We start from the raw sequence: 23,857 nt of genomic DNA on the forward strand, positions 1-23,857 counted from the left end.
CTGTTTGTTCATTTTCACCAGGATTTAATGTTCCCTGGAGACTTTTGGGGATAAATGGGGGTGGAGGCTAGACTCATTCACTGTGCACTTCTTGTATCATGGCAGGTTTATGCCATATATGAAATCAGGTTAGTGTTCTCCATAAGCTTCGGTCCATTGTTGATCCAATTCCTCTGAAAATAATCACATGATTTTGAACTTGGCAGAGTACATGGCATAGGTGGCCATTATCTTTCCCAATGTAGTGGCATCTGACTCGCCTGTTTTCACTTATCCGTTGTCCTTAGATCATCCGCAGTCGAATAACGTAACTCTTAATACCATAGAACCATTGATCTGCTAGAGATTGATCCTCCTCCGTGGTTATCCAATCTCCTGCTGCCAACATCATCAGAGTTACTTTCTCCTAGATGCATGTCCTAATTAAGACGAGGGGTGTATCTCCTCCAGTAAATTAATGCGCCTCTATATACCAACCTGGAAATTTTTTATGACTCGGTGCAGTACATACAGCGCCTAGCATTTCCAAATGGTCACTCATCTGGTACTGGGCAGGCTGATCATTGCTTAACTTCGGTGATGTTGATAGTGGGTAGATAATAACAACTGTACATATTTCTTTGGCATTTGATATATTTTTTTTAATTCCTGTTAGAGCATACAGTATTAATGTTCTGTTCCACTTTTTTTTTTTTTTTTTTTTTATTTATTTTTTTTTTTTTTATTTATTTATTTTTTTTTTTTTGCTGAAGAGAGAGAAAAGAGATCCCATAAAATATGTCTGCTTTCTACACAGGCAAAGACCCAAGAGAACATATTTAGCTTTCTATTTATCTCATCTCAATTACAATTTTTGTGTGTGTGGGTGTCGCTGTCATTGTTCTTTGAATGCACAGTATTAGTCTGCTGAAAAGAGAAAGGAGATCACATAAAACACGTCTGCTTTCTACACAAGTAAAAACCCAAGAGAACATATTTAGCTTTCTAATTATCTCAATTACGGCTTTTTTTTTTGGGGGGGGGTCTCCATTTTGGATTAGGGAGTTTTTTTATTAACCAAGTTCTGACTATACAGTGTTTCTCTTTTTTTTTTTCTTTTTTTTTTTTACCCCCACCCCCATTTTTTCCAATAGTAAAACTAACTTCTTTATTATTCTTCTTTCAGTTTCTAAGTCAAAGGAACATAGCAGTGGGACAGAGGTGCCAACCCAGTCTTCGGAATTGTGTTCCGCAGACAGTCCAGAAGTGGTCAGTTCTCCTGGGAGTTCCAAGAGTGATAGTGACAGCATCTCCAGTAATTCTCCCCTTCGACCCACAGCTAAAACCCCACCCAATAGTTCCAAACCATTGCCAACACGCCAAAGTCCTGTCACTCTACATTCCTCATCCGTTAAAAGAACTGAACTAACTGACCACACCAAAGGTGACCAGACGAAAGTCGAACGTACATCTAATGTCAACGGTAATCACGGCGTCACTACCACAGTGGATGAGCTTTCAAATTATGTCAATGAACATCCTGTGATGCTTGGGAGTCCGCTACTGGAGCGGAAGCAAGGTGAAGGAGCTGATTCTCCAGAACCTGCAAGAACTTCTAATATTGAATTGGTCACTTCTGAAGATCCTATGGCAGATTTGGGAAAGCTTGATTCCCCACCAGCGTTCGACTCTGGGACCTTTCTGGCTAATAATGGTGCAGATTTTCCCAGGAACTTGTACAGAGATGATGTCTGGAAAGTTACCGATACCATATACAAGCGAAAGTCCAGTGCTCCGAGTACCTCGTCATTTTTCCCACCTAAAGAACTACAACCCGCCCCGGTGACTAAATCTGAGAGTGACCCTTCGTCATTGAATGAACTCAAAGAAACATCGTCAAATAACAATTTGTTGTTCCCGCGTAGTGATTCAAATGGAGTATGTGCAGACAAATCCGTCTCGCCTTTAGAAAAAATGACGGACGACAATACATATCAGAAAAGCGAATGTGTCCCAGGAACATCTATGGAGAACCAGGCCATCCTTAGGGAGAAACCCGTGTCAAGAAAAAAGAACCAACGTCCTAGAAGTCTGTCCAAAAAAGACGTAGACACATTACAGTTGCCGCAAGATGAACAGCCCTGGGCACAGTTGAGTGCCGCCTGTAACATGCCGCGGTCTGACAGCTTGGAATCCGCAACTGAGGAGGACTTTTATAGGATGTACAGATCGGGATCGGGGGGCAATTTTTTGGATTCACCGATGCTCAGCATCAAATCTACGACGACTGAGACGAAGACTAATAAAGAAACTGCGCAGGATGAGGAAGATAAAGATGGTGATAAGAAAAATGTGATACACCGGCAGGCACTTCTGCCAAAGTTGGTTAACAGTTGGTTGGTGTGGGGTGTACCAGAAAACATCAATAGCTTGGCGGTGACAAATATGCATATTTGGTATTCCGATAGGTAAGTGATCTATTTCAGTTTTCATATTTATTTCGGAATTAGAATTAGGTATCATGATACTTATGCGGTATAAGGACTGTGCTATCATTGGAAATGTCTCTGCGGTTTACAAAAAATGGCAAACGGTGCCAAACAAAAATTTTATGATTAGGAGAGGGCGGGGTAAGCTTTGTCTAGTTCTTTTTTTTTTTTTTTTTTTTCAATGAAAAATATATTATTTTGATAAAAACACAAATTTTTATAAAAATGTATTTATTGAAATAAAAAAAAAAAAATGAAAAAACAAATACGGATTTTTAAAAAAAGTCATTAATTATGTATAATTTTTTAAAAAATTTATTATTTATTGAAATAAATAAAAAAAAAGGGGGGGACGCCAATATGTTGTTTTTTTTTTCTTTTTTTAAATCGTATTGATTATGTTAGAAGTTCAACAGTTGAAAATTAAGATAATCAAACTTTATTTGAATAAAAAAGAATCATCTGGGTGGTTTACAAAAAATGGCAAACAAAAATTTTGTGATTTGGGAAGGAAGGGGGTAAACGCTGAATTATTTTTTTTATGGAAAATATATTATTTCTGTCATGACGAAGCTAATTCAAGGAAAAATTAATTGGAAAATGAAAACAATATTCTTGAATTATTACTGGACAATTTTTATGAAACTTTTAGAAAATTAAAATCCAAAAAAAGATATTGATTATAAAGTAAGTTTCATGAATAATTTTTATTTTATTTTTTATGTTTTTTTTATCAAATGAAGATAAATATTTAGATTTTTTTTTACACAATAAACCAATGATAGCAAACAAATGCAAATGCTCATCTGAGCTCCAATCTGTGCTCCTCCCCCTTGCCAATCTTTCACAAAAATACTCAACTAGCTACAATTACTATCCAACAATTTTCCCCACTCTCTTCCTGTGCCTAAATCTAAACATGGATTCCATGAACATCCATGAAAAAAGCTTAATTCCTAGAACTGGCCGCATGTGAAACACTGCATTTTGTTTTTTTTATTTTTTTACAAGGAAGTCACCACTTATCAAGGCCTGGAGGCCACTCAGGGATAAAGGTTATTGCTTGTACAGTAATCAGTGGGATAATATCGTAGTAATCGTTAGTAATGGAGATCTGATAAAGTGTCTTACTTAAGGGGGTGGTTCAACGGGAACTTGTTTATGTTGGACTTGAAGACATCCAAGTTGTAGTCAGGTGGGAAACAAGCAAACGGAAGAGAGTTCCGCAGGCATGCACTTCTAAGAAAGAAACTTTGTTCATGGAATCTAAATTTTGACTTAGGCACAGATAAAGAGTGGGAAAAATTACTAACAGTGGCTTCAGCTAGACGGGTGTTTTTCGTGAAAGATTGGCGAGGGGGAGGGAACCAGAGATTGGAGCTCAGACGAGCACTTGCCATGGAAATAACGATAAAACAAAGACAGGTTCGCAACGTCCCTTCTGTGGGACAAAGGTTGCAGGGAAGAGAAAAGGGCATCCCCCACTAGGCTACAAAGTCTATTTTGTACTCTGTCAAGGCAGAATAGGCTGTTTTTAGCAGCTCCTGCCCAGATATGGCAGCAGTACTCCATCCTTGGACGTACTTGGCTTTTATATAGATAGAGAATTACATCAGCAGTGAGATATCTACTGAGCGGTAGAACGATCCCACCATTTTTCCAGCGACCTTGGCAACAGATTTGATGTACATGTCCCATTTGAGATCAGGAGTAACGGTCAATTCCAGAAGCTTATCAAAACATGGAGTCTCCCGAAGACGAGAGCCATCCATTTCAATTGATGCCAGCTGGGGATGAGAGCGTTGATGATGTAAAGGTAGAAGCTTGGTTTTAGATGCATTAAAAGTAACCAGCCACTCCTTTCCCCATTGTACAACGTGATCAAGATCAGAGGAGAGAGAAATGTGTGAAAATATTTTTCATTCATTAACCCTTATCATCGACTGACCTTCGCTGGTGCTACCAGATCAGGCTGTCTATCGGCTTCCTGAGACGCGAAGTGCACCTACATTGATGTTCCTTTTTGTTGTTCCATTCTTTTGTAAAACTTAATTATGTTCTACAAAAACAACAGCCCCCTTCCCTCCCCCTCCATTTTTTTTTTCTTCCCCTACTTCCCGGTCCTGGATTTGACCTTAAACTATAACCAGTGGTGAGGCCTCAGCTTGCGAGCTTTGGGGAGTGTTGAGCCACCCTTTAATTGCCATTGCTCCCAGGTCCACTCTGACCCGGAGTGGTAGTACCTGTTAGGGTCCTAACTATGGGTTAAATAGAAACCAACTTGAAAACAACAAATATATTCTATCAAAAAATTTTCCTTCAAAATTTTTGGATTCCGCATTAAATAACCTGAAAAGGGTTGATATGTCGTAAAACAAACAAACAAACAAATCGACTGACCTTCGAGCCTTGATAAGTGGTGATTGCCTTGTAAAAAAAAAAGGGGGGGTTGATGAGTTTCTGTATTAAAATTAAGGCACTCAGCGTTTCCAGCAAACTGACCGGACATTTCCACCAATAACATAGTCGTTATACTACACAAGTACGGATATCACAAATCAGTCGAGTTTAGTATGTGAAAATAAATTTTCTATCGCAACTTCTGTGAATTCTTTGATTTATTTTTTAAATGAAATTTAGGCACTTCTACAGAATTGGGACAAGATTTCCAGAAATCGTAAAACTGAATTTTACGTAAAAACAATGGTATCTATGTATTCCTCGTATTTTTAAGATGATTATATCCAAAAATTATGAAAATTGATAATGTAGAAAATTTTTTATTAAAGAAAATAAAAATAGAATAAAACAAAGGAGAGTTCAACAGGGAGGTAATTTTCCATTCGAATTAAATAATTATGGTGGCAATTTTTCACCTGCTAACATGATTAAAGTTTTTTGTTTAATAATTCAGCAATATTCAGGTATGCATAATTTGGAAGCTACCATCGTAATTTATTAGAATTGACAAAAGAAATCAGTTGAAACCATTGCTTTTTATCTGAAAACTCCATTTATCGATTACAAAATTTCGTCCCAGTAGTGTAGAAGCACCGTAATTTGAATTTAAACATAATTTAATTTTTTTCTCTGTACTTGTTATAATTTGATAAAAAAAATTGCATTTTAATTAAAACCTATTACATGATTACATGTCATGTCAAAATTAGTAAAAATTTCAAATATGAAAAATGAGAAAATAAAAGATCTGCTAGATCTATTTTCAAAAAAAAAAAAACAACAAAAAAACATTGTTATTGAAGATTCTCAATCTGACATTTTCTAATTTGAAATAGCAAAAGTTGTGAAAGCAAGGGAGATAATTACGTTTCTGAATGTTTTAGATGAGGATTGGCTATTCACATCTGCAAGGACCCGTTGCACAGTGGTTAAAGTACTTAGAAAAATCAATTGTGAAAGTGATATTCTCCTGAAGGTTAAAGGTTTAATTCTCAGTGTGGGCGACCGAAAAATACAATTGCGAATTACTTAGGACCTCTATCCAGTCGTGGCTGATGGAATGAGAGCATGCTACCCTCATGGAGTAAAGAAAGGGTCCCGTGCGAAATTCAGTCAAAATTCCAGAGTTTGACTGAAACATTTTCGAGTTTGACAAGATATACCTGAAGAAGGGCAGAGATTACATCGATAGAAATGTGAAAATGATACTCAAGATAAGTAGTCCGATGAATCCAAGTAACACAAAGCAAGATAAGTCAGTTTGTCAAATAGAATCGGCCACAATATAAGAAACTGATAAAACAGTATTTGATGAATTTTATTTTTTCTACTTGACGAGTTTTCATAATTTTTGGAAATTTTATCAATTTTGACACGACATGTAATTACACCTGCATTTTTATATCCAATTATACTGTACAAACAGCCTTTTATTTTTATAACTGTACAAGAAGAATCTTGATCAAAACAAAACAATTTATTATTTCCTGTGATATTTTTTTAAAATATTTTTTATGGAAATCGCTCCAGACAAAACATGTAGCCACCTGATGTAAAAAGCTAGAAAAAAAAAAAAATTTTTTTTAATAAGCCAACAGTAAGTGTTGATAGATTTTGACTTAGAAAACCATGTAATTTTGATTCAATTAGAATAAGTATTCTTGACCTAAGGGTTAGTATTAGTATACTACATTGGTTTGAATTTTCATAAAGGGGTGTATGTAATCCCTACAGCCACCTACCTTGAAAATGTTTTTGTGAAACCTGACATAGTTATATGGAATAAGTCAGAAAGAGTGGTAACCTTGGTTGAGATGAGTGTCTCTAATGATGGCGGCCTGAACAGAGCTGAAAGGGAGAAACAGACCAAATATCAAGGTCTCATGTATGATATTAAAAGAAACTGGAATCTTAGGGAGATATCAATCATACCAGTTATTATAGGTGCTACAGGGCTTATGAAAAAGAACTTGAAGTCCTACCTTACTAATATTCCTGGTGAACCAAGTGCAAGAGAGATCCAGACAATTGCACTTAAGGGAATAACGAGGATACTTAAAAGAGCTCTCGGTTGGTTTCAATAAAAAGCAGAGGAATGTTGGCAGCTGGTTTGGCTGCCGCATACCTAGCATTACAATCTTCAAAGAAAGAAAATGAAAAAAAAAAAATGCAAAACTGTCCTGTTTCATGAATTTTACCTTTTTGGGTGATTATTTGGTGCTTGTGCAGTATAGTTGATTTTTAAAAATGCATTTTAGGTAAAAACACTAACATACACTTCATGTGATGTTGAAATTAGGAAAAGTTTTAAAATTTACAAAAAATCCGCTAGAACTATTTTAAAAAAAGAAAAAAACATTAGAGGTGCGGCATTTTCTATTTTGAAATAACGGATTAGTTATTTTGTCAGAATCATAGACTGCAGTTACTTCCCTTGGATTCAGCATTAACAACTACAATAAAAATATCAGGTTGACAAGAAAGCTCTTGTGGTTTTTTAACTGATAAATTTCAGCTCAAACAAAATTTTTTTGATTGAAATAAGCACCATCAGAATCAACATACTTTTGCCAGCGCAAAACAAGTGTATTTATGTCAGTAACGTAAAAATTGTGCATTTCTCGCGTAGAAAGTTGTCGAGATGCTTGAAAAGGTTGTAGTCGGTAAGTGAGAGTATGGTGGATGAGGCAGCTTTGTGGCTTAATTCATTCAACTTTTGCAGAATTAGTTTAGCAATGTGCAGTCGGGCATTGTCGTGGAGGAGAATTGGGCGTTTTCTGTTGACTAATGCTGGGTGTTGTTGTTGAGTTTCTGATGCATTTCATCCATTTGTTGACAGTATTTTTCCGCTATAATGATTTCGCCTGCATAAAAAAAAAAAACTGTAGTGGATGAGACCGGTCGCAGACTATGAAACAGCATGATCTTCTTTTGGTGCAACTCTGGCTTCGGGAAGTGTCGGGGAGCTTCGTCGCCGTCTAACCACTGAGCTGAGCATTGCCAACTATCGTGAAGAACCCAATTTTTATCACAAGTCGCAACCCGGTCGAAAAACGGATTGTTCTTGTTGCGTAAAAGAAGGGAAGATGACGCTTCATAACGATGTTTCTTTTGGTTGTCGTGAGGCACCCATTTATCAAGTTTTTGTCTTTCCAATCTCTATCAAGTCGTTGGAAATCATTATATATGTTACATCTAATTCAGAAGCAATTTCTCAAACAGTTGTGCATGGATTGGCTTCGACTAAGGCTCTTAATTGATTGTTGTCAACATCCGATGGCCGACCACTACGCTGATCATTTTCAAAACTCTTGTCGCCGCCACAAAATTTCTTAAACCACCATAGTGTTGTGCATTCAGTAGAGGTTCCTGGACTAAATGGTTCATTGATATCACATGCTATTTCAGCAGCTTTTCAGCTTAGCTTGAATTGAAATTAAAAAATTGTGCGAATTTGTTTTTTTTTTTTTTTCATCTTGTATTCAACATCCTGAAAAAAAAACAATTGTTTTAAAACGATTGTAATTTAAATGATTGGATATAGTGAAACACGCTCTTTTAAATGATATATAAAGTAAAGTCCTTATAATGAAAATTTTTTTTTTTTCTTTTTTCTTTTTTTTTTCTTTTTTCACTTTATTTTTTTCTTTTTTCTTTCAATTCTTTTTTATTCTGTTATTCACTTAAATGTTTTTTGTGTTTTTTTAACATATCTGCTAATCATTTACCATTTAATTTTTCTTGTTTTTTTTCCTTTTCCCTTTTTTCATTTTCCCTCTATTTTTTTTATCTTTTTCCTTTTTCTTTTTTCCCCTTTTCTTTTTTTCCTTTTCTTTTTTTCTTTTTCATTTTCCCTCAATTTTTTTATTTTTCTCTTTTCCCTTTCTCTTTTCCCTTTTTCTTTTCCCTTTTTTCTCTTTTTCTCTTTTCTTTTTTCCTTTTTTCTTTTTTCCGCTTTGTTCATTTTTTTTTCTTTTTTCTTTCAACTCTCTTTTATTCTATTATTCACTTAAATGTTTCTTTTTTTTTTTTTTTTTTTAACGTATCTTTTTCAGGAGTGAGAATTTATTTTACCGACAGACGGATTCAATGTCTGGTGCCTGGAAAAAAATCGACCTTCCTGCCCAGCAAATTGCAGTGTCTCGTTCAGGCTATATCTGGTGGCGCCTACATCAGAATACAGTCTATGTTGGCACCGGGATCAGTGCCAAAAAGGTAGAAGGCAAGAAACAGGTGGAGGCAATCCGGGACGTTGCGTACATTGCTGTTGATGAAGACTGCGGATGGTAAGTACAAAAGTTGAAAACAAAATCCATTAACCAATTATTTATTTTTTATCATGTCCTCCGGCTAACAATGTACATACGATTTATACGTTTATTATCTATTAAAAGAACAATATCTTATATTCACTAGACAACACATGACACGTTTTAATATATCATCTCCTCCAATATAAACCAATATACAACAACGCGAAGGAGAAAAAGGTAAAAAAAAAAAAACTAACCTCTTCGCTGATGCGGTCATCATGAAACCAGAAGTCGTGTGCGTTCGAATTAAGGGTAGTCAATTATTTTTTTTTTTAATGAGTAATTAATTTTTTTTTTCAAACGGGTTGCCAAATTTTAGATAAAAAAAAAAAACGCTAATAGTATGGAGAAATCACATTTCTGTCGTAAAAACAAAAAAAATCACTTTATGTGCAAAAACAGGCTCCAAATTAAATATTACATTTACTTATTTTTTTGACCAAGCACAAAAACCTTGCTTACACACTACGAAAAAGCCTAGGTGCTTTATATTGAAACTAGCGAGGGTACCCGGCATTGCCCGGGTGTGAAGAGGTGGTGCAGTAAGAAACCCCTGGAGGGTGTGGGTCAAAACCCCAGTAGGCAGCCCGGGTAGAGAGAGGTGTTAAAAAAAAAAAAGTGGTAGCAGGCAGGCTTGAACCTGTAACGCTGTAATGTTATGACTCTAAAGAGGCTGTGATCATAGCGTAGTATCTGTTAACTGTAGCTAGTGGGAGCAATGGTCAAAACATTATTGTTATTGTATTGTTATTAATTGATTTGAGCGACGAATGCTTGCTGAATCAGTTATTATGATTAGAAGAATAAACAATTAAATTGAGGAAGAAATGATTGACGTGTGAATCGCAAAAGGAATGCGAAAATAGAAAATAGATGTAAACATTCTTTTGGATTTGGATAAACAAATAACTAGATGGAAACATTAGGTTGGTCTGAGACACATAATTAGGTGACGTGGGAGAACACATGATGTAGTTAGTTTTGGAGAGATTCAGAGAATTGAGAATTGACCAGCAGAGCAGACAGACGTCTAGACAAGGGTGGACAGACAGCTTGGAGCAGGCTGTATGAACAAAAAAATGTAGACTAACTGCAGATCCTGTGAAAACGATTTGAGACAACTGTAATAAATTTATATTACAAAAATATAAAGAGTTGTTTTAATGGTTTCACAAATAAGAACAGTTGTCTCAATTATATGATGCTGGTCGCTTCATGGTTCGTCACAGAGCAGCGGGAAGATACAGAAGATCTCTTCAAGAAAAAAAAGTATGAAGCATATATTATTCTTCTTGCATATGAACTGTAAAAATATCCCGTGTGATAAGTCTGATACAACATGACTCGGTTTACATGTCAATATCATGTCCACTGGCTAACAACATACATACGATTTATACGTTTATTATCTGTTAAAAGAGCAATATCTTATATCCACTAGATAACACATGACACGTTTTAATATATCATCTCCTCCAATATAAACCAATATACAACAACGCGAAGGAGGAAAAGGTGAAAAAAAAACTAACCTCTTCGCTGATGCGTCCATCATGAAACCAGAAGTCGTGTGCGTTCGAATTAAGGGTAGTCAATTATTTTTTTTTAATGAGTAATTAATTTTTTTTTCAAACGGGTTGCCAAATTTTAGATAAAAAAAAAAAAAAACACTAATAGTATGGAGAAATCATATTTCTGTCGGAACAAAAAAAATCACTTTTTATGTGCAAAAACAGGCTCCAAATTAAATATTACATTTACTTATTTTTTTGACCAAGCACAAAAACCTTGTTTACACACTACGAAAAAGCCTGGGTGCTTTATATTGAAACTAGCGAGGGTACCCGGCATTGCCCGGGTGTGAAGAGGTGGTGCAGTAAGAAACCCCTGGAGGGGGTGGGTCAAAACCCCAGTAGGCAGCCAGGGTAGAGAGAGGTGTTAAAAAAAAAAAAAGTGGTAGCAGGCAGGCAGGCAGGCTTGAACCTGTAACGCGAAGGAGGAAAAGGTGAAAAAAAAAAAACTAACCTCTTCGCTGATGCGTCCATCGTGAAACCAGAAGTCGTGTGCGTTTGAATTAAGCGTAGTCAGTTCAAAGGAGACGATGACTTGAGAAAATGTTAACACAAAACCCTACCCCTCCTTGTAAAACGTGGCCCGGGTGAGGGTGAGGGTATTAATGTTTTGGGCCAATTTTTGGATATTTGTTGTCCAGGAGATGGAGCTTCGTAACAATACCAATTTCATCAGGATCCGTTGCATGTGTCGAAAGTTTTTGGCTGACGTACAAACACATACACACATTTTGCTTTTATTTATATTAGATTAACAGAACAGACTGGAAACAGTTCAAATACAAAAAGAGCTGAAGAATTCTTTATAGTTTCAATAAAGAACAGTAATAGTCTGGAGAAATCACATTTTCTTTGACAAAAAGAATATCACTTTTTATGTTAAAAAAAACAGGCTCCAAATTAGATATGACATTTACTCTTTTTCCTTTTTTTTTTTTTTTTTTTTTTTTTTTTTACAAATCACAAAAATGTCGTTTACACAGTATGAAAAAGTCTGGATGCTTCATATTGAAATTAACAGAACAGACTGGAAATGGTTGAAACAGTTTACAATTTGAAAACCATGCAAAAAAAATAAAAGGGCAAATAACACTAAAGCATATAAATATAAAAGCATCAGGTTAGGGCCAGTGTCTCCAAAGTATGGCCTGCAAGCCAGATCCAGCCTGCCAAGGTCTTTAATCTGGTCCGCAGAACTCTTATGGAAATCGTAAAAAAATATTCATGAAAATTATTTTTAAATAGAAATGTGTGAAAATATTTTTTTTTTTGTTGTTTTGTTTTTTGTTTGTCTTTTTTTTTCTTTTTTCTTTTTTTTTTATTTGTTTTTTTTTGGGGGGGGAGGTTGTTTTATGTTTGTTTTTTTTTGTTTTTTTTTCTTATGGAAATCGTAAAAAATATTCATGAAAATTATTTTTAAATAGAAAATTTTTTATTTTTTTTTACATAGGCGTCACCACTTATCAAGGCCGATAGGCCACTCAAGGATAAGGGTTAAAGAGTGTAGAGTAGTCAAAAGGACAATATAGTAATGGAAGTTCGGTAAATTTGTTAACTTAAGTGGAACGTCTCATCAGAAACTTGTTCACGTTGGACTTGAAGACAATCATCTTATAGACAGCTGGAAAGCAGGAAAACGGAAGACAATTCCACAGGCGTGCAGTTCTAAGAAAAAAGCTTTGATCATGGAATCTGTGTTTAGGTTTAGACACAGATAAAGAGTGGGGAAAATTATTGATAGTGTTTTCAGCTAGTCTAGTGTTTCTTGTGAAAGTTTGGCGAGGGGGGACCATAGATTGAAGCTCAGTCGAACACTTTCCATGAAAATAACAATAAAGCAGAGACAAACTCGCAACATCTCTTCTGTGAGATAGAGGTTGCAGCGAAGAGAAAAGGACATCTCCCACCAGGCCACGAAGTCTATTTTGAACCCTATCAAGGCAGGACAAGTCTTTTCTAGCAGCTCCTGCCCATATGTGGCAACAGTATTCCATGCTTGGACGTATCTGGCTCTTATATAGATAGAGAATTGCCTCAGCAGTGAGATATCTACTGGATCGATAGAAGGATCCGACCATTTTTCCAGCGGCCTTGGCAACAGATTTGATGTACGTATTCCATTTAAGATCAGGAGTAAAGGTCAAGCCCAGAAGCTTGTCAAAACTTGAGGCCTCCCCAAGACGAGAGCCATTCATTTTAATTGATGCCAGATAGGGATCAGAACGTTGATGATGTAAAGATAGAAGCTTGGTTTTAGATGCATTAAAAGTAACCAGCCACTCCTTTCCCCATTGTACAACGTGATCAAGATCAGAGGAGAGAGAAATGTGTGAAAATATATTTTTTTTGTTTTGTTTTTTGTTTGTTTGTTTGTTGTCTTTTTTTTTTTGTTTTATGTTTGGGTTTTTTTTGGGTTTTTTTTTTTTTTTTTTTCAATAAAAATTAATCAAAAGAATGAGGTTTCGGGACACAGCTAAAAAGTAAAACTAATCAACAAAACAGCATTAAACACGTCTTCATTTATGTGTATGCTGCGTCTTCTTTATCTAGACTCTCAGCTGCCAGTCCTCATCTTCACTTGTCTTCTGCGCATTGTATTTTAAAAAAAAAAAAAAAAGAAAGGTTGGGGATTTACTTAAAGATAATAAACCACTGCAATAGTATAATTTGTGACAAACCCCCTCCTCTTCCTCCTCCCATATAATTATGTGAGAAGTGCGCCAATTTCGTGCTTCTAAATCTAATGCTAAAGTTGGAAGGATTTTCGAATGTTAATTTTTTTAATAGAAAATTCTGCACGGATTCAGACTTTGGAAATAAATGGCTTCTTTTTTCTTTTTGGCCACTCGAGGGATAAGAGTTAATAAGCATACAGTGGTCAATGGGACGATGTCGTAATAATTGTTAGTAGTGGAAGTTTAGTAAATTACTTAAGAGGAACGGCTCATCAAGTACTTGTTTACATTGGACTTGTTAACAGTTTTAAAGTTATTCATCTACTTTTTTTTTTTTTTTTGGTTAATTTTAAATTTGATTTTGGCCTGCATTGGATATGGAGATTGGCCAACTTGTAGCATGGACCCACTCACCCCCATAAAAGTGTTAGGAAGTGAAAAAAAGGAAGAAAAACTAACAGGAAATATCAGAACAAAAAGCATAGGAAATAAAGTTCGCGCAAAGGCATTTGAAAATATGATAGTTAATCAAGGTAACTGAAACAAAGGATCAGACAGAGAGGTCAATATATATAATAACATTACAGGGAGTATCCATTGTTTTGCAAGACTAAACGGAGGCAATAACTTAAAATTTAATTTTTTTTTAACTTTATTCCGCCAGGTATATTAAACTGAATGGTGAAATTGCAGTCCATAAGGACCTATCTCGTGAGCGGCCTGCATACCGCAGCCAAAAAATACCGTGTGAATATGACCTCATTCAGTTAGCTTGTCTTAACCGAGTCGTCTGGGGCTTAACACGAGATCTGCAGTTGGTCTGTCGCACTGGAGTCTCTGAACAGCATCCGGAAGGAGATGAATGGTGTAAATACGAAAGGTAAGTGAAAAAAAAAATATGACCTTTGACATCATTTTGGCAACCTAGGGGGTACTCTTGCAGAATTTTCCGGGCAAAAATGGACGAATAAACATGGGGGGGGGGGCTAGTTTTGAAAGCCGATTTATCAATTTTTTTGCAGGTTTCCGACTACTTTTTGATTGTATTTGAAAGATTAAAGACTAAAGTTAATTTCCAAAAGGAAAAAAATATTTATATACGTGAAAAAAAAAAAAAAGAAACATGAAAAATTTTTTCATGGCGAGCTATAACCAATTCAGCTAAATTTTGAAATTAAATAAATTCATTGTAAAAATCCTTCAAAAGATAAATATTAGTTTTCTGGGTTTATTTCAAAGATAATTAGTAAAATAAAGTCCTAAGGTATTGAATTAAATAAAAAAAAACACTTTGTTTGTACAAAAAATAGCTTAATTAGCTAAAGAAAAAAAAAAGGGGTTCTGCCTTTCGCAAAATTACAATAAATGGGAGTTTTGTAAACACAGATATACAGAAGCCCAAAATTTCCGCCCGTCGAAAGGTTCTCTGAAAATGGTGTCATGTAATTCAAAGGAAAGGAGGGAAGGGGTGCTAATTTTCTTTTTTTTTTTTCCCCAGACGTGCATTCATACATTCCTATCCTGAACGTTTGTATCATTTTTACCATTTTCTAATTTAATTATTTTCCTATGTTCCTGTTTTTAAATTTTTGTTCAAGATTATATTAAAATTGTTACACGAAAAGTTTCACATTCATTTAAGCAAAGGAAATATTAAAATCTTACATATAAAAACTATGCGAAACCTGTAATTTAAAAAAAAATTAGAAATATTTTTTGCTATTAAAATTTTTTTGTGTGAAAATATTAAATAAACAATGCTTAATCCAATGATAATATCAGTAACTTGAAATTAATTTTTCTTCGAGTTATATCGAATTCATTAATACAGACTTTAGTGGCTTTTTTTTTCGTAATGTTCCTGTAAAAATTAAATTAATTCTTTTTTAATTGTTATAATTTACGATGCTTTAAAAAGCAAAAATAAATTAATGCATTTTTTTTTTTTTACTACTGAAAATTATAATTTTATTAAAGGTATTTTTTGTTTAAACAAAATAACATTTCCACTAAGATTTAAATAAAAATAATATATTTTGTGATCATTATTTGATAAATACTGAAAATTTCATTAAATTTGGTTAATTTCCTGATTTTTGGTGAATTTTTAATTTTTATACATTCATTTTGCCCGTACCTACCATCAATTATGGTTTGGGCTCGACCAGCAGTCACTAACAAAAACCTACCTTGAATTTACTGAATATATATAAAGAGAGAGAGCGAGAGAATTTTTTTTTTTTTTTCAAGAAAAGTTGCATTTTGTATTATTTTTTTTTGTAATTTTTTTATTGAAATTTCAAGAAAAGATTATTGCTATTTTTTTTTTTAACTTTAAATTGTTAGATGAAAGTATATTTTTTTTCAAGAAAACTTTTTTTTTTTATAAGAAAAGATGAATGATTTTTATGAAAACCATAAATTGTTAGGTGAAAGTACAGGGAAAAAAATTTTTTCGAAAACATTTACAAATTATTTTTTTGTCAACAAATGTTAAAAAAATAAACAGAAAAAATAGCCTTCCTCACCACCTCAAAAATATATACAAATTACATTTTTTTTTTATTGTATAAAAACAAAAAAATTAATTTTCTACATTACCGTTTTTCATAATTTTTGGATATTTTACTAATTTCGACCTAACAGTTAAGAAAATACCATTGGTTTAAATTTAAATTAATATTTTGATTTTTCTAATTCAAAAGAAGCACTAGATAATAGTTATTAAATGATAGAAAATATTAGGCATTATATGGGCGATTTTGTAAGTTTGACTTGTTGGTGAGTTATTTCCCTTTGTTTCTTAAAGATGGCAACATGAGATAGCCCCTTCTAAATAACTCATAAAATTGGGTTTTCTTAGTTAAAAATAAAACTACTTGATCAATTTACATGAATTTTAGAATATGACATTTTCATTGTGTCAAGGGTATGTACATCATACAGATTTTTTTTTTTTATGGAGGAATTCTGGACAAGAACCAATGTATGATTTTCATATGATTTTTTTTTATATTTTTAGTCCTTCCAACTGCCATGTCCCTGAAATGATGAATATCGCCCTTGGCGATAATAACACTGGATGGTGTGTGGATACGCAAGGTCAGGTTTGGTTCTGTACGAGCGTCACTCGCGAACATCCATTCGGACAAGGAATGTGGTACCAAGTAAGTAAAAATTTTTTTTTTAATAGCAACAACTTTTTCATTAAAATAAATTGGGTGTTTCTTCATTATTGTAGCGAAATTCGAAAATCGAAATATTGAATTTCAATTGAAACCAATGTTATCTACTTAATTATGTCGCAGTAATGAGCATATCCAAAAATTATGAAAAACAGTAAGGAAGAAAATAATTGAAAATTGAGTTTTGCTTATAAAAAAAGGAAAAACAAAAATTTGAATTGTAACAAGGGAGATAATTATTTTCTAAAAATTGAAAATTTTAGGACAATTTAGCAAAATTCAATTTTTGCTAATTGTCTTTGAAAACTTAACATTGATAATTAATTTTTTACCTCATTGTTTTTCGTAATTTTTGGATATGTTCATTACTGTGACATGGCCATTAACTAGATACCATTGGTTTTACTTGAAATTCAACATTTCAATTTTTGAATTTCACTCTGATAACGAAGAAGCGCCCAAAATTCAAGAAATTGCTTTTCCCTAAAATAGATAAATATATATATATATAATGATTTTCTACAGCCGAACCAATGTCGCAGCCCACAAGAGCACATATCTGCGTTCAGGATTTGAAACCCGAAACTAACTGATGAGGGCGAAACTCGAGTCTTGGACTTCCGGTTTGTTGGCTTTCTTGGCTTTTGTGGACTGCGACATTGGTTCGGCTGTGGAAAATAATTATATATATATATATTCTCTCACACTGTTTAAATGAGCACATCTTTCAGATACGTTTCACACAAACTGACTGTTTGCAAGCACTTTTCTTTTCTTTCCACTTTTTCGCTGTAAATACGTTCTTATAACATTTACAACTGTGTTGTGTTGCTTTCTTCTTGTCGGCATCACGTTTGTTATCCCACATGCTGATCAGTACAATCTGTAGAAACACCAGGTTACCAGTGACCTCAAGAGAGGCAAGGATAAACTCTGTCAATCGTGGCAGGAGACGCAAGTCTGATGCAAAGAACGACTGTGCCGTTCGCAACCAGCCTTTCTCCTTCAGGGCTCAGAACCAAGATCGTAATTGATTCATTATTTAGCAAATTAAATTTGTCGAGATCGATTGTGTCTGCAGCCAAGCAGAAACTGCTATATGCATTCGCATGACACTTCTCAAGTTTCAGGAGTTTTATTTTCACCGTATGCGTTCTGTTCAACAACGGTTTTGAATCGCTGATTTCGTGACCTTCAGCCTAGGATCAAAGTTAAGCTAAAGTTTTTAAGCTGAGCTAAGTGGTTGACTATAGCCTCCCTTTCTATTAGGTGCTACACCGAAATGTATACAAAAGTGCCACTTCATTCCTGGGATTATTCCAATTGTCCTTGATTCTCTATGTTGACTGTTTAGCAAGAGGACATCAAGTAGTATTGTTTAAGTCTTTAGTCTGATTCGATCAAGAATTGAACCCCGATCATGAATCAAATCGAACATGAATTATGAATCGACTTGACGCTAGGAGCGTCTCTCCATCACCATTATTTGAGAGAATATCTTGAATCTGCTCTTGGTTCATCAAGCTAGCAGAACATTCGATTTAGTTCCCATTTTATCTAATGCTAGCATTTTAGCCCGGTGTTGCCCGGATGTTTGGATGTGTCTGTTGAGCAAAAAATAAAGAATAAAAAAGTGGTAGTAGAAAGGCAGGTTCGAACTTGTACCGCGAAGGAGGGAAAGAACGGGGAAAAAACTTGACGTCTATGCTGTTACAACCACCGCCAAACCGGAAGTGAGTGACATTTTTTAAAATTAAGGCTAGACAATTGAAAGGAGAGGATGACTTTAAAAAATATCCCCCCTTCCCCTGTAGAAAAGTGCCCTGTTTAAGGTGAACATATTAATGTTTTTAGCCAATTTTTCGATATTTGTCATCTGAAAGGTCGGACTTTAAAACGATACTGATCTTGGTAAAATCCGTTGCCTCTGTCGAAAATTTTAGGCACACATGCAAACATACATACATGCATTTATATATTGGTAACTAAAACTTTTCAATCCAAACCGATTAAAATACTTGCTCTATCTCTGAATACCCTTTATGTAAAATTTCAAATATTTAAACCAGAAATTGTCTGAGTAATTGGAAGAGACCACAGAAGTCAATTTTTTTTTTAACTTTGACCCGTTTTTTGACTCCTTAAAATTTATTGTTTTGAGCTCAAATCAAGTTATTAAGTTAGATCCATGTCCAAGGAACCTATATCTAAAATTTCAAGTGATAGACCCAAAATTGTCGGAGGAGTTTGGTAGAGTTCTCAAAGCTCAAATCTTTGACCCCTTAACAGCCACATTTCTGGTTGAAAACTGATCCCAAAGATTTTCCCAAATCTCAGTATCTTGTATATCAAATTTCGAGTCTGTAGACTAAAAATTGATAGAATTGTTGCATAGGGAAACACACACACACACACACACACACACACACACACACACACACACACACGTTCACTTTTATATATATAGATATGCTTTTAAAATTTAGTAATTGGAGAAGATTATTTTTATAATACGTAAAAAAAATAACAGGTTTAATTTAAATCTTTTGTTTTTTTTTATTATCAAATACTTTTAATCATTTAATTATTAAAATTCTATAATATTGTACCCTCATGAAATAAATATATTCTTAATCTTAAAATATCTTTAAAAAAATCACTTTCTATTTTTGTATGAATTAGTGACTTTCTACTCATTAAAAAAAGAGTTAACCTGATCAGCAGACAAAAAAAACTCGCGTGTGGAAATTCCACAGGTGTATCCCTTGTCTGTTTTGTATTGCTAAGCCTTGCAGGAGTTTTTAACATGTTTCCATTTTATGAATGTCCGGCGCGAATGCAGACCCTGCAATATTAATGTCCCATCTACGGACATAACATAAACTATAATTTCCTCCTTAACCATAAAATATTTCTTAATCTTCTAAAAAGATCCGTAAAAAAATGCATCAGGTGTGACAGAAGAAGTGAGCCCAATGCAGAGAACGACTGCTCCGCCCGCTACCAGCCTTTCCTTTTTAGGCCACAGAACCAAGATCAGATATGATCAATGGACATGAATAAATAATTGGGGGGGGGTCTGTTCTGTTCCTGTTTTCAAACTCTTGACAACTTATCAAGAGAAATGTTGTGACTTTCTTAAAAAAGTTTGTTTTTCAAAAGTAAAGCGGAAAGTTCTTATGTCTTGAGTTCCTTAAGTCAGGAAGCCAGCATCCTCAGACAGGGAAAGGGATGGGACGAGAGGATGGGAGGAGTGGACCGATTGTTTTTGTTTTTGGCTTGATTAAGTTTTGCAAAGAGAAAAAAAATTTTAATATAATATTACATTTCTGAATTTCTGATACAAGTATTTGTTATTCGTATTATTTGGATTCAATGGACTATTCTTGAATGTCATTTTCACAACGTTTCGATCGATGTAACCTCCAACCTTCTTCAGGTGTATTTTATCAAACTCGAATTCGGATGGAATTTTGAACGGAACTCTTTATTTACTTCACGGGGGAAGCATGCTCTTGTTCATTGCGAGATTTATGTTGTAATGCTTATGTGTTCTCATTAATCTCTGAAAAATGATTTTCTTTATAAAAATAAAATTATTTGATTAATTTGTGCGTTTTTGGAATACAACATTTTCGTTCCATCACAGGTACGTACATCATATAAAGTTTTCTTTATTTTTGTTTCTGAATATAAAAAAGAATTCTGGACAAAAACCCGAAATTAATCACTGCTAAAATTTTCATTGAAATCATAAGTTATTGATTTTGCGAATTTAGATAAATATCAAGTAGAATTTTAATAAAAAATAGAATTAATTTATTATTCAGAGTCAACAAACTCTAAACAACACGTCAGCATGTTATCTTTTATTTTAGAATGGAAATAATCTACAACAATCTTGATGCAAATGTTATTCAAAATTTCTTTTGAGTTTTGTCTTTCTTGGCTTGTCTTATTGATTAGTTCTGTCTTCTTTTTCTTATAGCTTAGTCTTATCGATTAGTTTAGTCTTCTTTTTCTTATAGTTTAGTCTTATCAATTAGTTTTGTAATCTTATTAATAGTAAATATTTATGGGATTTAAATTTCAACATTTCATATGACAAGAACCAATAACTCCTTTTTTTTTTTCTTTTTTTTTTTTTTATTACATTTTCACCCCAAACAAGGCACATTGCCACTTTGGTGTAGGGGGCTACTATCAGGGGAAAGAACTACTGGGGTACTATGTAGGGATTTGGGCAGCAAGATGTTGGTTCACGTTGCACTTGAACTTCTGTATGTCAGTACAGCTGGGGAAGCAGTGACCTGGAATGGAATTCCAAAGTCTAGCGGTTCTGGGGAAAAAACTACCGGAGTAGAAAGATCTTCTACATCTAGGAATCTCCACAGTGTGGGGGTGGGATTTTGCAGCTTGTCGGGTCTGTCGAGGGTGTTCACGTCGTGGGGGCACAAGTGCTTGCAGTTCATCAGAGCATTCACCATTAAAATACTTGTAGAACAGGCAGAGGGATGCAACGTTTCATCGATGGGACAGAGACTGAAGCTTAGATGCCAGTTTAGGGCCTATCAGATTTGCGACTCTCTTTTGAACCCTGTCAACAATACTCCATACATGGGCGAATGGTTGCCTTATAGAGGTACAGGATACTTTTGGGTGTTAGTAGTTTTCTAGCACAGTAGAGAGAGCCTACCTTCCTTGCAGCGGCCCTGGCAATGCCCTCGATGTAATTGTTCAACTCATGTTTCCTGTGAACGTTAAGCCAAGGAGCTTGAAAGACGTACTCTTAGATAAAGAGTCGTTGGCCATTGCTATAGGTTGTAGAGAGGGTTTCTTGTAATTATTGAATGAAACCAGTTTAGTCTTGGCAGCATTGAACGTAAGAATTAGCTCCCTTACACTTGGAACATTTTAGATCATTATTTTAAATTGTCTTCAATGTAAATCTTCCTTACTGGAACAATTATTTTCAGAAAGAAACATCTTTTTTTTTTTTCTTTTTTTTTTTTAGTGTTGTGTCCTTGTAGTAATCACAGTGGTATACTTAACAAAAAGTGTATTCATGTTATAGAATTATACATCATCATTCTAGGAGTCACTGTTATTACCTTTAGGTGTAACTATATTTATTGTCTTTGGATAACTCTATTTATTCCTGAAAGGGGTAGATCAGCTTATCACATAATGTTTAATATGAAGAACATGTTGCACAAATAAAAAAGAAGAAATTATTCGTTGGAATTAAATATTAATTTGATATTTCGGCTATAGTCAGCTAATGTACTTCCTAACTTCCGGTGTAGTGCTACTGGAAGCAGTGACATGGCAAATCAGTTCCTTCGCTTTTTTTTCTTTAATGCCTATATCTCGTCTGTGGATGTACTTTTTTTTATTATGTTTTTCCGATCTATCTTTTTTTTTTTTTTTTATTTAATAATCACTGGAAATATTTTTCGGTCTTATTTGAATTAAGAATTATTGAAATTAGTTTTATTTTATTTTTTAAGAATTATTAAAAATCCTTTTTGCACTCTTTTTTTTATTTTTAAAAGAATTATTGAAAATTCTTTAAATGTTTAACTATTTTGGGAATATTGTGTATTGGATACTTTTTTTTATGATGTTGAAATTTTTATTTTGATTTCAATAATTTCATTTCTTATTTTGATTTCAATAATTTCATTTCTTATTTCAATCATTTTATTTTTTTACCTTTATAAATATATAAGTTCATAAATTTTATTTTTATACCTTCATAAATACATATTTACTATATAAATTCAAAGAAAAAACTTATTTTTCTAATTTCATAAACATATTCCTTTATAAAATTTAAAATAAAAACTTTTATTTTTTTAAATTTTGTTATTAAAAGTGCTAATAAAGACTAATTATATTATTTTTATCTGTATTATTTTGTTATTTTTATTGTGTACTTTTCAATAATGTCATTTTCTTCTATTTTATTTCAATAAATCACTTCACAATAGAAATACTGAAGAACAATAAAAGTAAAGAAACTGATTTGCCTCGTTACAGGAAATTAGGAAGTACATTAGCTGACTATAACCGATATTCGTATCTATTATTGCTATTTAAAATTAAGTGGAAAATCCAACAAGATATATTAAATGTGTATTTCTCTCTTTTTCTTTGTAGGTGGCCTTTAGTGACTACTTCATGATGGACCCAACAATGACTGACATGATGCGTTCAGTGGCTGAAAGACTTGACCCACAGAAATTGTCACAGCTTTTAACATCTCCCAGAGGTGGTGGATTGATTGCTGCTACCCAGGTAGGCACATGGTTTGTGCCAAGTTACAAAAATGTTATCCAGGCCTGTAAAAGCATTATGCAAGGTAAGTAATTATATATATTATTGAAAAATAAAAAAAAAAATAAAAAAAATTGGTATTATAGTAAATTTGAGAGTTGATGCAGTGATTGCAGGTGATTAAATGACTTACTGACTAGATGTTTTTTTAACGAATGATAAAAAATAATTTTTTGTATGGTTTCAAATGTTAAAAACTTCAAAGACTATATATATAGAGAGAGAGAGAAAGAAAGAAAAAAAAACTATATACTAGTGCTTATAAATTTAATCATTGATTCAATTAATTAGATTATTAGGGATGTGGAATGAATATGCTCTTTACTCCCTGTTGAATCAACAATTAAATTTATATGCTGTTAGGGACACACCTCTACTATTAGATTGGTGCAAAAAAATGTTTTTTTATCAGAGATATATATATATATACGTCAAAAAATGACATTATTTTTGCGCCAACCTAATGTTATAAAGAGACAGACCTCAATACGTAAGAAGGCAAACTAGATAAGTTTCAAAATGAGATTTGGAAAAGGTTAGAATCGAACTCAGCAAGAAAAGTTTAAAAAAGAATACATATTGAAATCCTAGGAACGCAGAATGATTGTCATTGTTCGTGCAAATAGTTAAATATTATTTACGTCATATATTTGATTTATGAATGCAGTTGATTGTCCATTCTTTTAGAAATAACTTGATATTAAATATGTCAGTTAAAAGAATGAACAATACAAGTTTCAGAAATAAAAATTAAGAATTAAAAATAGGTTAAATATTGAACAATTAAAATTAGGAATTCTTTGTTTGCCAAAAGTGTGTTTCGATATACATAGGTAAAGTCTACGT

The 23,857-nt window shown here is 33.7% G+C and overlaps 1 protein-coding gene across 2 annotated transcripts in view; it reads left to right on the forward strand.

The window, feature by feature from the left end:
• Positions 1-23,857, forward strand: part of LOC145256251 (tectonin beta-propeller repeat-containing protein 2-like) — a 168,058-nt gene that overhangs the window by 117,602 nt on the left and 26,599 nt on the right. For both annotated transcript variants that reach the window (XM_080114907.1, XM_080114908.1), the window contains exons 7-11: positions 1,166-2,447; positions 8,984-9,214; positions 14,152-14,367; positions 16,510-16,654; positions 22,835-23,036. In XM_080114907.1, coding sequence (XP_079971033.1) covers positions 1,166-2,447; positions 8,984-9,214; positions 14,152-14,367; positions 16,510-16,654; positions 22,835-23,036 — 2,076 coding nt within the window. The remainder of the gene's footprint in view (positions 1-1,165; positions 2,448-8,983; positions 9,215-14,151; positions 14,368-16,509; positions 16,655-22,834; positions 23,037-23,857) is intronic.

This window comes from Euprymna scolopes, chromosome 32 (assembly GCF_053919585.1).
Source record: "Euprymna scolopes isolate OS-2025 chromosome 32, ASM5391958v1, whole genome shotgun sequence".
NCBI lineage: Eukaryota > Metazoa > Mollusca > Cephalopoda > Sepiida > Sepiolidae > Euprymna > Euprymna scolopes.